This window comes from Sceloporus occidentalis, unplaced genomic scaffold, assembly GCF_023333645.1.
Source record: "Sceloporus occidentalis isolate IW3139 unplaced genomic scaffold, rSceOcc1.0.p SCAF_5, whole genome shotgun sequence".
Classification (NCBI taxonomy): domain Eukaryota; kingdom Metazoa; phylum Chordata; class Lepidosauria; order Squamata; family Phrynosomatidae; genus Sceloporus; species Sceloporus occidentalis.
The window spans coordinates 19,389,683-19,404,407 of record NW_028316985.1 but is presented as its reverse complement, the minus strand read 5'-3'; the positions used below and the strand labels follow the sequence as shown (position 1 = coordinate 19,404,407).

General features: G+C 38.5%; 1 protein-coding gene across 9 annotated transcripts in view; it reads left to right on the top strand.

The window, feature by feature from the left end:
• WNK1 (WNK lysine deficient protein kinase 1) overlaps positions 1 to 14,725 on the top strand; it is a 126,500-nt gene that overhangs the window by 59,259 nt on the left and 52,516 nt on the right. For all 9 annotated transcript variants that reach the window (XM_089527792.1, XM_089527791.1, XM_089527790.1 and 6 more), the window contains exons 5-7: positions 7,072 to 7,160; positions 8,350 to 8,569; positions 10,537 to 10,873. In XM_089527792.1, the coding sequence (XP_089383918.1) occupies positions 7,072 to 7,160; positions 8,350 to 8,569; positions 10,537 to 10,873 (646 nt within the window). The remainder of the gene's footprint in view (positions 1 to 7,071; positions 7,161 to 8,349; positions 8,570 to 10,536; positions 10,874 to 14,725) is intronic.

Below are 14,725 nucleotides of genomic sequence, written 5' to 3'. Positions count from 1 at the left end.
GATCGCCGTGATGGCAAGCGGCCTCCTCCTCCTCCCCGGCCTCGCTGTCTCCCAGGCCCCAGAGAGGCCTTGGCAGGCTCCGCGATTGTGGAGCCGCCTCCAGGGCCTGGCTGGGGGGTGGGGCCAAACCGGGGCGGGACCGTGCGGACCCGCCCCAAACCGGGAAAGTCCCACCCCCAGGCGGGATATGGCAAGCCTAAGTATACTGTATACAGTACCTGCATTTTTCTTGGGGACCATGGACTTGCTGGAACTAGCAATTGGATTTTGGTTCTAATAAATAAATAAGCGTAGTTGAGTGTTATCTTTTATAACATCTATATGAATGTTACAGTAATATTTTATTACTGTATTGACACAGCAGGAATGCACCAATTCTAATTGATGAGTTGTCTGTTGTTGTTTTTTTACCCTTGCCTATAAAATTAAATTTAAAAGGTAAACTGTAGACCAGGAAGGAGGGTGTGAAGCAAGTAAGCATATTGAATTGGTAACTAATAACAAGGACTTGAATTTTGCAAGATGCATGGAGTAAATTAATTGCCTTGCATAGTATTGCCTCAGGGTTTGCGGTAGGGTTAACTTTGTTTTCCATTGAAATCATGGCTGGTTCTTAAAAATTCCTCTAATGGTAACAGCTTGCATCTAGTTCAAACCAGTATCAAAATCACCTAGCAAAAACTAATAGAATTTTCAAAGTACTCTCTTTGTGCAGCTGAATGCTAAAGTTCATTGGCTAACGTTAATGACAGGCTAAAAATAAATTAAAGTACTTGGGTAAAATTCCTTTCAGGCTCTTTACCTTAAGCATCCTGTTTGGGAGAAACCCTAAGAATTATATTAGCCGTAATAATTTCCCCAGTATTTCTATGTATTAAAATTGCAGGCAAACAGTAAGCAAATTATGAGTGTTGCCTCACTAGACACCAAATGCTGTAGCTTCCTGTCATGTGCACATACTATGAAAATTATGCTGGATGTGATTTGCACATTGTTTCATCTCTTTATTTAGTAAATCTATATTCTATGTTTTAGGGGGGAAATCTTAGCTTAAAAGTTACAAAATAACTTGTAATGAATTCAGTGCACCAGTTGGAAAGGGGAATTCTATAACTGGATATACTAATTTGACTGAATAACATTCCAGTGGCACTATCAGCTACTTATATATTATGTTTCAAATCCAATTGTTAGTCCCAACTAGAGAAGACCCATTGAATCATCTGAAGACATAAGTGTTGTTACTACAGTGGACCCTTGTTATACGCTGGGGTTTGGTTCCAAGATCCCCCGTGTATAACAAAATCCGTGTATGCTCAAGTCCCATTAAATATAATGACATAGCACAATGGTGTCCCTTATAAAAAATGGAAAATCAAGGTAAATTTATACTTTTTTTGAACATTTTCAAACCGTGTATGCTTGAATCCGTGTATAAAAAATCTGTGTATAAGAAGGGCCGACTGTAGTTTCATTTGATTCAGTGGACCTACTCTGATTGAGACCAATAATTGGATTAGGCCATTGAATAAAGCACTCAGAGGCTGATTAATTACTTTCCAAGAAATTATAAAACGTCATTGAGATCCCTTAATTTCACTTACGTTCTATTTAATATGGTGCACAATGCTGTTGTGTAGTTTGAACAGTATCTGAGTGTTGTAGGAGAAGATGGTAATTTGCGTGAAATTTGAGGGGAGGCTGAATGGGAGGAGTCTTGAGCTGAACCTACCTGTTGCATGGCATTTATTACTGCGCACATTTGTTTTCTCTCTCTCTCTTGGAGCTTAGGCAGTTCTGAACACAGTTCTGATTTCTACATGCTATCATACAGGATGAAGGAAAGCAGAACTATAGATGAGGAGACTATGCTTCCTTCCCAGCTGAGTGTCTGTTTTCCTTCTGCTGTGCGTTAAAAGTGGAATGTAGCAGCCCCATCTCCTATTTTTGTGCACAAAGTGTGTGTGTGTGTGTGTGTGTGTGCATGTGTATGTGCGCGCGTGCCCCCTGATGGATCTTTCAAAGAGAGATTTCTGCCCAGTGTTAGTCATTATAAATTCACACTGTTGCTGCTGTTCCCACAAGGACTATACTAAAGAGGTAAGAATTTTTATTATATTGATTTACTTCTCACAAAGTAATAATAATAATAATAATAATAATAATGATAATAATAATAATAATAATTTACTTATACCCTGCTCTTCAGCCAAATATGAGTCTACAATGATTTTAAAAAGAACTATCCTGTATACATCTCTTCTATAACTCTCTTTGCAGTCCTGGCTTTGTATTTTGAATGTCTTAACTTTAGTTCAGGATGTAACAATTTAGATGTAAAATAACTGGGGGGGGGGGGGCGAGGGGAGCAGCTGAGGATCATTTTTTTGTGTTTGTCTGGTAAGGGTAGGTCTGTCAAATAAAAAAATGTTTAAAATGTTTATTTCGTATAATTATAAGTTGAGAATGCTCCATACAGGCAGGGTGACACTTGATAGTAAATTATCTTCACGAAGAAACTGAGTAGTACTAACCTTTTCTCACATAATGCTATATTAACACTTCCTATTTTACTACTGATTCTTTATTTTAGTAATTGGTTGAGCAGATAAGAATTCATCTTGGTTCTGCAGAAAATAATATTTTGCCTTTCAGCATATTGTTTATTTGCTACTGAACTGCAGAAATGTTGTCTCACTGTGCTACTTGTGGATTGTGGAAGTTGAAGAGAATTAGCCCAGAGAACAATAATATTTTTTGTTATAAAGTACTGTAAAAACAAAACATTTGACCTAGCAAAATGCAAATAAATGACAGTGAAGCCTGTATACTGTAGATACTTAGTTCAGAGGATTGTCCTTAGAGAGGTTTGCAATTAGTAAGTTAGAGAATTTGCTGGACTCTCCTTTCATATAAGAAAGATCTGATTTGCTTAGAGTTTCCTCTGTCATGTTCCATATACTTTGGTTGTGGAAGTTTTGGATTTCATCCCATTTTTCAGATGTTAGAATTTTAAAATAGAGTACTTATAATTTCTAAAAGGTTTTTATGTTTTCAGCAAGCTTCATGTTCGAATACTTATGCCAACTTTGAAGGTACAGTCGAGCCTCCATGCAAGTCTTGGAGCCAAACCCCAGCAAATAATAAGGGTCCTCTATATACTTACTCCTATTTTGGCAGTACCGTGGCAAGGGGAATATTGAAGCTGTCTAGATTACCGCACTACACTCTTATAGCACTGCTATTCCACTTTAACTGCTCTGGCTGCCTCCTGTTGCATTCTGGGATTTGCAGTTTAAGGGGGGCATTTAGAATTCTCAGCCAGAGAGCTCTTAGGCTTTACTGAACTACAACCCCAGAATGCAACAGGAGGCAACCAGAGCAGTACCAACAAACAAGCTTCATTTATATACCGCTTCATACCGCCTAAGCAGTTTTACAACTGTAAAAGTGGAATAGCTGCATTATAAGAGTGTAGTGTGGTAATGTGGTAAGACACTGACTTGCCCAAGGTCACATAGTGAGTTCAGTATAGGAGGAAAATTTGAATCAAAGATTTCCTAGTCAGTCTTGCTGATTAGCCACCTGGTTTTCTGTATGTGACTGGTTAAATGACATTGAAAATAGACTGAAGCTTTTGAATTAGTTTGTGTAACAATGGGTTGCATCCAGAGTAATGTGTTAAAAAGTAGCTGGCAGAATGTCATTTGCCACTAGTTTCCCCAGTGGCAGGATCAAGTCTCCCCCTGCATCTTCTGATGATTAGGGGACAAGAAAGCTATATTCTGCCATCTAAATTATATTTGTGTTTCTGTGGTACCATCTTGACTCAAAAGCATCATTCCTTTCAGTGGGAAGAAATTGCTAGAGGAAGGTCTTTTAGTTGAAACAAGGGAGAAAGGCCTTAAATGACAACTGAGGTAAAAAAAAAGCATGAATATTGAGCACACACAGAGATGTATGTGTAGAAAGTATGAAATTAAAACCTGAACCCATATACAGGCTGAGTCTCCCTTACTTCAAAATCCAGAATTGTCCACATGAGTGACTAAGATAGTGACACCTTTGCTTTCTGATGGTTAAATGTACACAAATGTTGTTTCATGCACAGAATTCTAAAAAAATATTAAATTCTTTTAAATTACCTTCAGGTGTATTAAGTTATATATAAAGTATATATTGAATTTAATCTTTAGACTTGGGTCCAATCTCCCAAAATATCTCATTATGTATATGTAGCTATTACAAAATTTGAAAAACCACAAAATCCAAAACACTTTTGGTCCCAGGCATTTCAGATAAAGAAGACTTTGTACCAAAAAGTCTGTTATAAGTAGAGATGTAATCTCTAATCTTGGAGGCTTCTTTAGTCAATTAGAATAGTTTCTGATAAATCTGGTAACATTTAAACATTGGAAAGATTGTTCATTATTTTAAGTATTTTTAAAAACTTAAGATATGAGGCACCATTTTAAAAAGGGAATTCCTCTTCATTATCAGACAGTGGAGGAAATGACTCTCTTTTGCTGCAACATATACATGTATGTGCTTCACCAAAAACAAGGGACATTTGTTTTTTTTCTTCAGAATTTTTTTATTCATTCCAGTTTATGCAAACTGAATTAATTAAAACACATTTGATGAATTTAACTTAGTTAAAGTTTTATTTGGGCATTTTGTTTATATGTGATGTGCCAACAATGTTTATGGTGCTTAACACAATATAAGCACAAAACAAGGATCTTGTCATCTAGATTCTGAGTTCACTTCTGTTTTCATTTAGAGATAACTTCTAAACTGTGGTCAAATCCTGTTTGCCATTGCATTTAGGTGTGTGAGAGCTTTAATGAAGTCTTCTTCTTTTGTTCCTTTCCTTGAATATCTGATCCTTCTAGCAATTGGGAAAAGAGATTTCCTTTTTGTAATGGAATTAAAATGCAGCCTTTTCACTAAAATTTACTGTAATGCTGAAGGAATAGAAACAATTTGTCAAGGATCTCTGGGCTCTGCAGATAAGATTCTGAAAGTAAAGTAAATTTAATCGGGAAAAGTAAACGTAAAGTAAATTTAATAGGGAACGATAGTGACTAAAAGCTACTTGGCATGTGAATCATAACCATGCTTTGTGTTGTGTTGTACAGTCAGCTCTCCGTATTCACAGATTCTTTATCCACGGATTCAACTGTCATTCAGTATTTTCAACCAGCTTAAAAATATTTTTAAAAAATATAAATTCCAAATAGAAAACCTTGATTTTGCCTTTTTATATAAGGGATGCCATTCTACTATGCCATTGTATTTAATGAGATGAGCATTTGGTATTCATGGTATGGGAGTGGGAGTAGGGGTGAGAGTCCTGGAACCAAACCCCAGTGGATACCAAGGGCCCACTGTACTACTTGAGAATAACAACTTTTAACCTCTTGCATTGTCCCTCAAAATCAAAGTTGGTTGCTGGTACATGTTTATACAGGAAGTACAGTCATCCCTTCCGATTCGTGGGGGATCCGTGCGGTGCTGCACACAAGCCATTATGTCCCTCCCAGCTTGCCGTCCGCGAAAGACCTAGGGACGCAAATAGCAAGACCGTGAATTGGGAGGGATGACTGTATTCTGGGATTTAATACACGAAGCAAAGTGAATGAAGCTTAAGTCAAAGGGAGCAGGCTATATAAATTAAAGCACATGCAGATCCAAAGTTAAGTAAAATGATAATCATCCTGTAAGGTGGTTAAAAGACACATGGTCATATAATATATGCACACTATAGCTCTAAATGTGCTATCAAATTATGTTGCACGTGGACCTGCTTCTTCCCCTTAAAAAGGTGGGGGCATGTCACTCCATGTATGAAAGATAAGTAGACATTTAGATTAGGTGAAAGGGAGATCTGCCACTACTAACATTTGTATGCATTGCTATTTAGAGAATGAAATGCACTACATTTCTGAAAAAGACATATAGTATAAATTGGAGATAAAATGGAGAGAAGGGACACAGGGAAGTAAAAATGAAGTCTGGTTGTAGAAAGTTTTTTAAAAAGGATAGTATAGAAGCAGCTTTACCAAAGTAATATATCTGGAAGAGGACAGATTAGAATAAAAATAGTTTAAAATAGTATAAGCTGACATAGAAAGAAGCCTAGTGTACCATAGATGTATGAAGGAAGATTGTGACAAATCCTGGAAGGAGGTAGATTTTAATTAGAGGTGTTTCTAATAAAAAGAACATAGTTTGCCCTGAGGGATCTACTGTATTTCTGTTTCCTCTGAAATTAAAAATACCACTGGCTGTTTTTGAACAGCTGCTCTAAAGTATTATTCATATGAATTGTTATTTCACTAAAAAAGGAATAATTGTACTGGTTTTTGAGAACTAACTCCCAATGAAGACTCAGTTGGTGGATTGTAATTTGTTCCCAGACACACGATACCAGTTTGTGTTTGCTTTAACAAAACAATTATTATTTTCTGTGTTATACCTGCTAACATTGTAAGTCACTTTTTGTTAGATTATATTTTTATTTTTTGGAATGTTATAACAGCAAAATGTATTTTAAGTGTTAACCTGGAGTAATTTTGAAGTCAGGCTGCAAATATATTTGGAGTTAGGGCTTTAAATCAGTCTTTAGGACCCCAATAACATACTGATACTGGCAAAATAAATGACACATAAATGTATAGGAGGATAAAATATGATTCTAGTCATCATGGTTACACTAGTGTAATTTAAGCAGAAAAGTTTTTCTCCTCTCAGAGTTAGGATCACACATTCAATTTATCACTTCAAACTTTACCCCAGTTTTTTCTCTCTTCAGTGTAACTATTGTGGTCTACAGGAGATTGTAAAACAAATGGCCCATCTCTAGGCTACTGAAAAGAAAGCAGTTGCTTCAGAGAATACAAAACCACACTTGCATTTTCTGTATGTGAAGATCAAAAGTGTTCACATGATGAGACATTATGCTGCTATAAAAGTGAAAATCGCCATGTCTGATGGTGAATTTTATCAGAGGTGCAGACAGCTTTTGTTGTGTTACCATATTTCCCCATTGCTGCTTCTCTGTTTCAGGGAGTCAAGCCAGCCAGCTTTGATAAAGTAGCAATTCCTGAAGTAAAGGAAATAATTGAGGGATGCATCCGTCAAAACAAAGATGAAAGGTAAGTGCTAGTTCCACTTGGACTAGGCAGTAGGAATGGAGCTATGATGCAGTTTAAAATCCATCGACTATTCTGTAGTTAATATAAGTACTACATCATATAATCTCTAAATGGATGGATACACAATGCTGGATTTGTTTTCCAGGTGTTATCTCAGTAAGCAAAGTACATGTTAAGCCTTTTAGTTCAAGTTAAGAGTGTGTTATATTGGAATTCTAGGTATAGTGTGCCCGCGTATGACGCAGGCGCATTATACGCTACTTTCAGCATACTCTGAAAGCAGCAATGGAAGAAAGTGGTACCACACACCGGAAGGAACAATGGCGCACGCGCCTATTACTTCTAACGGGGCTCAAGCATACGTGGAATTTCTTTTATGCGGGGGAGGGGGGTCTGGAACGGATCCCCCACGTAAAAGAAGGGACCACTGTATAAGTGGTTGCTAATCCCTTGGTAGAAAGGATGTAATCATCATATTTAGTCACTCCAGGTTATTTAAAAAGTGCCTTTATATAGGGGATCCAGATGACCAGGTAGAGAACTTTTATGTCTTATTAATTCACTATAATATTTTACACCCCATTTTACTCCTTCTCTTTATTTTCTGAAAATAAATTTTACATACCAGGTTTTTGGGCAAGAGCTATTTAGAAAAACTTATTTTATGCCTATCTAAATTTAAACAGTTTATACACTCTAGTGCAGAATCTGTGGCAGTGGGTGCATTATACAAGCCAATCTTGAAAATAAATATGTATTCCCAGTTATTCAGCATCAATCTAATATTATTAGTATTCCCCTTGCTTGGATGATGTGGCCTGGATGTAGTGTCTTGGAACAACATTTAATTCTTATGTTGGAAAATTGTGAAATAGTTTCATGCATTTTCCTTCTTACTAATACATAACATAGCTCTCCCCCCATTCTCAATCTCAGGAGCCCTGGTGGCGCAGTGCTTAAATGCCTATACTGCAGCCACTCACTCAAAACCATAAGGTTGCGAGTTCAATCCCAGTTAAGGGGGCTCAAGCTTGACTCTGGCTTGCATCCTTCCGAGGTCGCTAAAGTGGGTACCCAGCTTGTTGGGGTCAATTACCTTATAGTTGTAAACTGCTCAGATACTGTTAGTTCAGTATCTAATGAAGCTGTTTGTTTGTTGTTTTTGTTCCTTTGTTTCCCATACATTCAGGTATGCCATCAAGGACCTTCTGAATCATGCATTTTTCCAGGAAGAGACTGGTGTGCGGGTAGAGCTAGCAGAAGAAGATGATGGTGAGAAAATTGCCATTAAGCTCTGGTTACGAATTGAAGACATTAAAAAGCTGAAGGGCAAATACAAGGATAATGAAGCGATTGAATTTTCTTTTGATTTGGAGAGAGATGTCCCAGAGGATGTAGCACAGGAAATGGTAAGAAACCTAGAGATTAGAAGTCTGTTTAGTTTAGAGCCTTGAACAACCCTGATGTTTAGGTGTAATTTGTCTCAATTGCTATTTAATTGCTTACTTAAAATGAACACTTAAAACACTGTGATGAAGAGAATTGTATGGAAAGAGGCAAGGAAGCTTTGGAAGCCTTATTCTTTAATCCCCCCCCCCCCACTTTAGCTAAATCAAATCTGACCCAATACTCTGTTGGAGACAGTCACAAGCTGAGAGAGTTGGGCCTCCTTTTGTAATTGGGTCACTGTACAAACTTTGGACTTGTACTCATGCCTACTAAAAGTTTCTTTGCATATGATGTGAATATAGGAAAATCTTCAATTTCAGAATCAATTGGTAGATAAATCACCTACTTTTTATAAAGTGAACACAATCCATTTCCCCCCAGTAATTCCTAGATCTCAGTTTTCTTGGCTAAAGAATAACTACTACACTTCAAACCTTCCAGAAGCATTAATTGGCCTATTATTTAGGTGCATTGAAACATGCCTGTAAGATAGCCAAGAAGAATTGTATGAGTGGATTCAGCTACCCAGCTCTCAATGTGATATTACTTTAGCACTGCCTTTCTAAAAAGTTCTGTAATTTGGGAGACTGGTACTACATATGGAAAAACACATCTCTGCTCATGTTGTAGTATAATTTAATATTAGATTTCTGTATTTCACTTCTAACGTATAAAGTACTATTTATAAAGGATTTTGGAAGAGGCTTCTGTTACATTAATATAAGGGGACAAGTAGTGGTCTGTCTCATTCCTAACATCAAGATCTGTAATGAATACATAAAAATAGAGAATGGGCTAAATGTACCTGTTGCAGAAAGAAAGATATGAGATGGGACCAGTGTAGAAATGGACTTTATTAATGTATCCTTGAGAGAGCCATTGTGGTGTAGTGGTTTGGGTGTTGGACTGTTACTCTGGAGACTAGAATTCAAATCGTTGGTTAGCCATAGAAAACACCCTGAGTGACTTTTGATAAGTCACATTCTGTCACCCTCAGAGGAAGGCAAAGATAACTCCCCCTGGATAAATCCTGCCAATAAAACACCAGTAAAACACTTCATTTTAGGATTGCCATAAATTGGAAATCACTTGAAGCGTGTCTTTAAGGAGAGAATCCATAGCTGATCTTTAGTGTCTGGGCAGATTTGTGTAGATTCTCTAAGCTGTATGACATGTACATAGTCCTGCCAGTAGTGCCACTTGTTAAATAAGTTCCTCATCAAATTATGGGAATGTGGAGATCTGTGTTAAATTGAGTACAGTGCGCCCTTGGCTTACACAGGGGATCCGTTCCAGACCCCCCATGTAAGCCAAAAAACGTGTATGCTTGAGCCCCATTCACTTGAATGGGGCTAGTGCACGCGGTGGTGGTGCAGCAGCATGCGCATGCCATAGGCGCGCACCCCAATCATTCAAATGGGACGGGCCGCCTTGCGCGCTCCTGCGCAGCTCTACACGGGTTTGAGAGCATGCTCAAATCTGCGTATAGCGCGCCTGCGTATGGTCCGGGCGCACTATACTCATTTCTTGTTCTGAATAAGGAGCTGATGCAGCCCTCCTTTGCTTCTGCCAGCTGTCTGAGGCACTGTATCCTGACCTTCCTTCCTTTCTAGAACAGATAGAATCGTAGAGTTGGAAAGAGACCACAAGGGCCATCCAGTCCAACACCCTGCCATGCAGATGATAGCTGTTAACAGTGTATATACTTAAGGCTTGTTCAATGGAGGGCTAAATGCTCATGTTCAAGAATGATAGCCTAGATTCTTGTAATATTTTTTTGACAGGATACTGCTTTTAGTTATCTGCATACATGTTCAAACAGTCATTTAAGTGTTATGAAATAATTTAATTTTCTTGTCTTTAATATGTAATTGAAATGATATATTTTAATGTATTTTATTTGAGTAAATTTACATTTTCTGTTCAGGTTGAGTCTGGGTATGTTTGTGAAGGGGATCACAAAACAATGGCCAAAGCAATAAAGGATAGAGTGTCCTTAATTAAGCGAAAGAGAGAACAGCGTCAATTGGTGAGGGAAGAGCAGGAGAAAAGAAAACAAGAAGAAGTCAGTCAGAATCAACAGACAGAACAGCAATTACAAACAGGTGCTACCCAGCAAGGAACAAAACATGCTACGCCTGCCACTGGTGTTGCTACCATCCCTACAACTTCAACTTCAGTTTCTACACAAGTGGAACCTGAGGAACCAGAAGCTGATCAGCATCAACAGCTGCAGTACCAGCAGCCCAGCATTTCTGTTTTATGTAAGTATTGGTTCTACATGTCCCCTCACCCTGCCCCTTGCTTGTCCCCTATGCTGTGGGAGCTGAACTCAGATTAAGCCTGGCTATAATGCATTTCAGAGAAAGGAACTGAGAAAGCCACCTCTGAATATTCCTTGCCTATGAAAAACCCTATGAAAAGCATGGGGTCATCATACATCGACAGGTGACTTGAAGGCACATAACACACACACACACTATATTTATCATGTTTTATTTCCAGCAAAGTGGCTATGTGGCTTGACTATTGTCATTTATGGGGAAAATTAAAAATGCACTTGAACATGTAGCTCAGACTTTCTGGTCTTACAGATAACACTCAAAGATTGAGGCCTAGCATTTGTCATTAAGGCATTGCAATCACAATTCAGTTGTAGCGGCACCCAGATCACTGCTGCTGACATTTTATTTACAAGATAGATTGTGGCTGATGTGTCCCTTCATAAATGGATGCTATTTGTATCAACCTATGTACTATTAAGAGTTCTTTTAAAAAAAAGTGAAGAAGAGAGGGGCAGTGATAGTGGGGATGAGAAGGACAGTGACTTGTCTGGGGACATTGCTGGCATTTACTACACACCATCTGCACAGTTTCATTTACAGTGTTTTGAATATTAATTCTCTGATTTTCATGAGTTGCAATGACACCCCTGACCAGGAATAGCTGGAGCAAGAGTGTTCATCTCAACTATAATTTCATTGGTAAATTATAATCCATGACTTCACCAAGCAAATACAGCTCTTTTCTGTTATGCAGTGCTCTAATATATTTATCTTTTAGAAGTGCCCCCCCCTAATTTTCTATCACTTTTCTCCTCCACCAGCTGAGCAAGAGGGTTAAATACTGGAAAACTTAGATGCCACATTTATTCCCTTGGGCATTATCAGATTGGTTGAACTGTTAGAATCTGATCATACCTAGAGGAAAAGACACACTGAACGATGCATAAAGGGATGGCAGATATGGGGGGAAAAACAAGAACCAAGATATAGTTAGCAAACAATTTTGTTAAAGCTACTAGGCAGATCTGTAAAGCTCTTTCTCAGCTTGAGAGTAAGGAATTGCAAAAATTCATAGGCATGGAAGATCAGAGAGTGGACCCACTTACATGATTACGTATCATTTGATGTACAGGATGTCATATAGAATTCAAAGATACAGCTTTATTAGTCTGTAGAATCAATATGTAGAGGGATCTTGTAACACCTTTAAGACTTAACTAAAGAAGGAAGTTGGCAGCATGAGCTTTTGTAGACGTTTAAGTCTACTCCCTCAGATGCATTAGGACAGGATGTCATGTAGGCACTATGACCAAATAGTGAATGCAGCATGTATAACTTCAGTTCCACATTTGAGAGGCCATCTAATTGTTTCTCCTGGATGGTAGATTGGTATGAGACATAAAAACTGTTGCTGTTCTATTGTTAATGAGCAACAATTCTTATTGAAGCAAAATGTCAGTCTTTATTGACTCTGTTAGTACAGTTTCAGAAGGACTGGACTTGAGGGTTGATCTTTACATGTTAATTTCAATTGTGGCAGACTCTTCTCAGTGATGCTCTGCCTATAAAGCTCTTTCCTGGTGTTTATTTGGTTGCCCCCCCCCCAAAAAAAAAAAAAAAAAGCCAACACTTTGTAGTACAGACACTATTTGAAAATAATTTTGTGCAAGCTTTGAGGTGATGGGCATCTGTCTCATTTTTCTGGTGGCTTTATTATTTTTTTGGAATTTAAAATGGAAATTTTTGTTGTGCTTATGTAACAAGTGGTAGCTGCCTTGAGTACTTGGTGAGGAAAGACCGGATATAAGAAATGAATGCTTTGTATTTATAAGTAGTGGCAGCATGGTGTAGTGGTTTGAGTGTTGGAATGTGACTCTGGAGATCAGGGTTCGAATCCCAGGCTTTAAAAAACAATGGCACAGTCCACCGTAGGGTGAATAGGGAAAGAGAGGAGTTTTTGGATTTTATTTGATATAGAGTGGGTATAGCTGGAGAGTTCCAAGGAAGAGAGTACTCATTACCCCTCCCCCCTTCTGTAGCCAAGAATACTAAGGCCTGTTACAGACAGCCAAAATAAAGCTGCTTCGAGTCACAGTGGAGGTATGGTATTTCAATGATGTATGCATCCTAAAAGTCCAGAAGCCACACCAAAGCCATGCTCCAGTCTGGAGCGTGGCTTTGGTGTGACTTCTGGACTCTTAGGATGCATGCATCATTGAAATACCATACCTCCACTGTGACTCGAAGCAGCTTTATTTTGGCTGTCTGTAACAGGCCAGAGATAATCACCACCCAGGTGCTGCAAACATATTTGGGGTAGCAGATGGTCATTTACTGAGTAGTAGAGGGGGACATAAAGTGAAACATAAGATAGTTTCTTTGTTCTTCTGGAAGTTGGATGCTGGCTTATTCAACAAACCTTGGTGGAAAATATGGCTTAGTGTTACATCTAAATACCACTGCTGAAGGTCTAGAATAAACATGTTGCACTACAATGTAGTGTATCTGGCAACCAAAACATGAAGAAATGGCTTTGTTTGAAACTCTGAGTGAGTGTGTGGTGGGCACCAAAACATGATCTTGGTATGGTATGAATTCTGTATTACTAAAAAGCAAACTTACCCAGGAGTCCTGCTGTGAATTTCTTGGAGGACGCTATCAATTGTTTTACTGTTTCTATTCTATCTAGATAGAGCAGCTGTTTTCTTTACTCTGGAAGGATGTTGAGAACTCATAGCCAAGTTTGTATACTGTAATAATGTTTATTAATTTATAACTCCCTTTCCACAAAAGGGCGCAACATCAAACATACAGTCTGAGACAAAGACAATAAAACACAACACTAAAATATGTATAAAAACTCTAAGATGCCATCAGCCACCACAGCAAACTCAGGCACAACTCAGCAACTTAGTCCAGTGAATCAGAGAGGAAGGTATTTCATCCTTCCAAAGATTGGAAAATAGGTGAGATCCTCCTCCACTTGGAGGTTAGAAGGAAGATCATTCCCCAGTTGTGGAGCCAGATCTATTGACAGAGCTGCTCATGTTGGTGGAACGGACAACAGTTCTTTGCCTGTGGCTCTTAAATTCCTATATTATGCATACTATGCTAGCTGAGATGCCAGATACTGGGGGAGATAGAACACAGAGCCTCAAATACAAGAACCAAATGTTTGAAACTAGCCCTAGCCCAGACTGGTAACCGGTGAAAGGATGTATTTGGGAGGGAGGGGGAGAGAAAAGCATGGAAGTATTTAAGGGAAATTTAAAACAACTGGGACAGCACTGTTTTGAATTAGGGCCAGAGGGATGAAAAAGCAAAAAGGCAAACATGCCAGTAGACTATTACAACAATTGAGGCACAACAGAACTAAAACCTGGATGTGCAGATGAGTGCTCTCAATGGTCAACCTATAGATCCTACATATGTTCAAAAGATGGAAATTACATGCCTTTACAATCACCCCAATAATGGGGCACAGGGACAGATAGTCAACCAGCAGGACTCAAAGATTCCTGCTTACCAAAATGTGAATACTGTGCAACCCTGCAGGCACAGTGGATGGTAAAGCTGAAACTAGGAGATCTAGGTTTTTTCCCCCCATATTCAGCTTAAGATGCCGGGTGACCATCCATAAAGCTTGACAAGCAGCCCATCACAGTCTTCCACACAGAAGTATCAGCTGATCCAAAATGGGAAAATTAATTCAAGGTAGTGTATAATGAAAAAAGAACAGGACCCAGAACAGATCCCTGTGGCACCCCTGCAGTTACAAGAAAAGCTTTTGAAGTAGATATCTGAAATGGAACAGAGGAGATGTGTTATGTA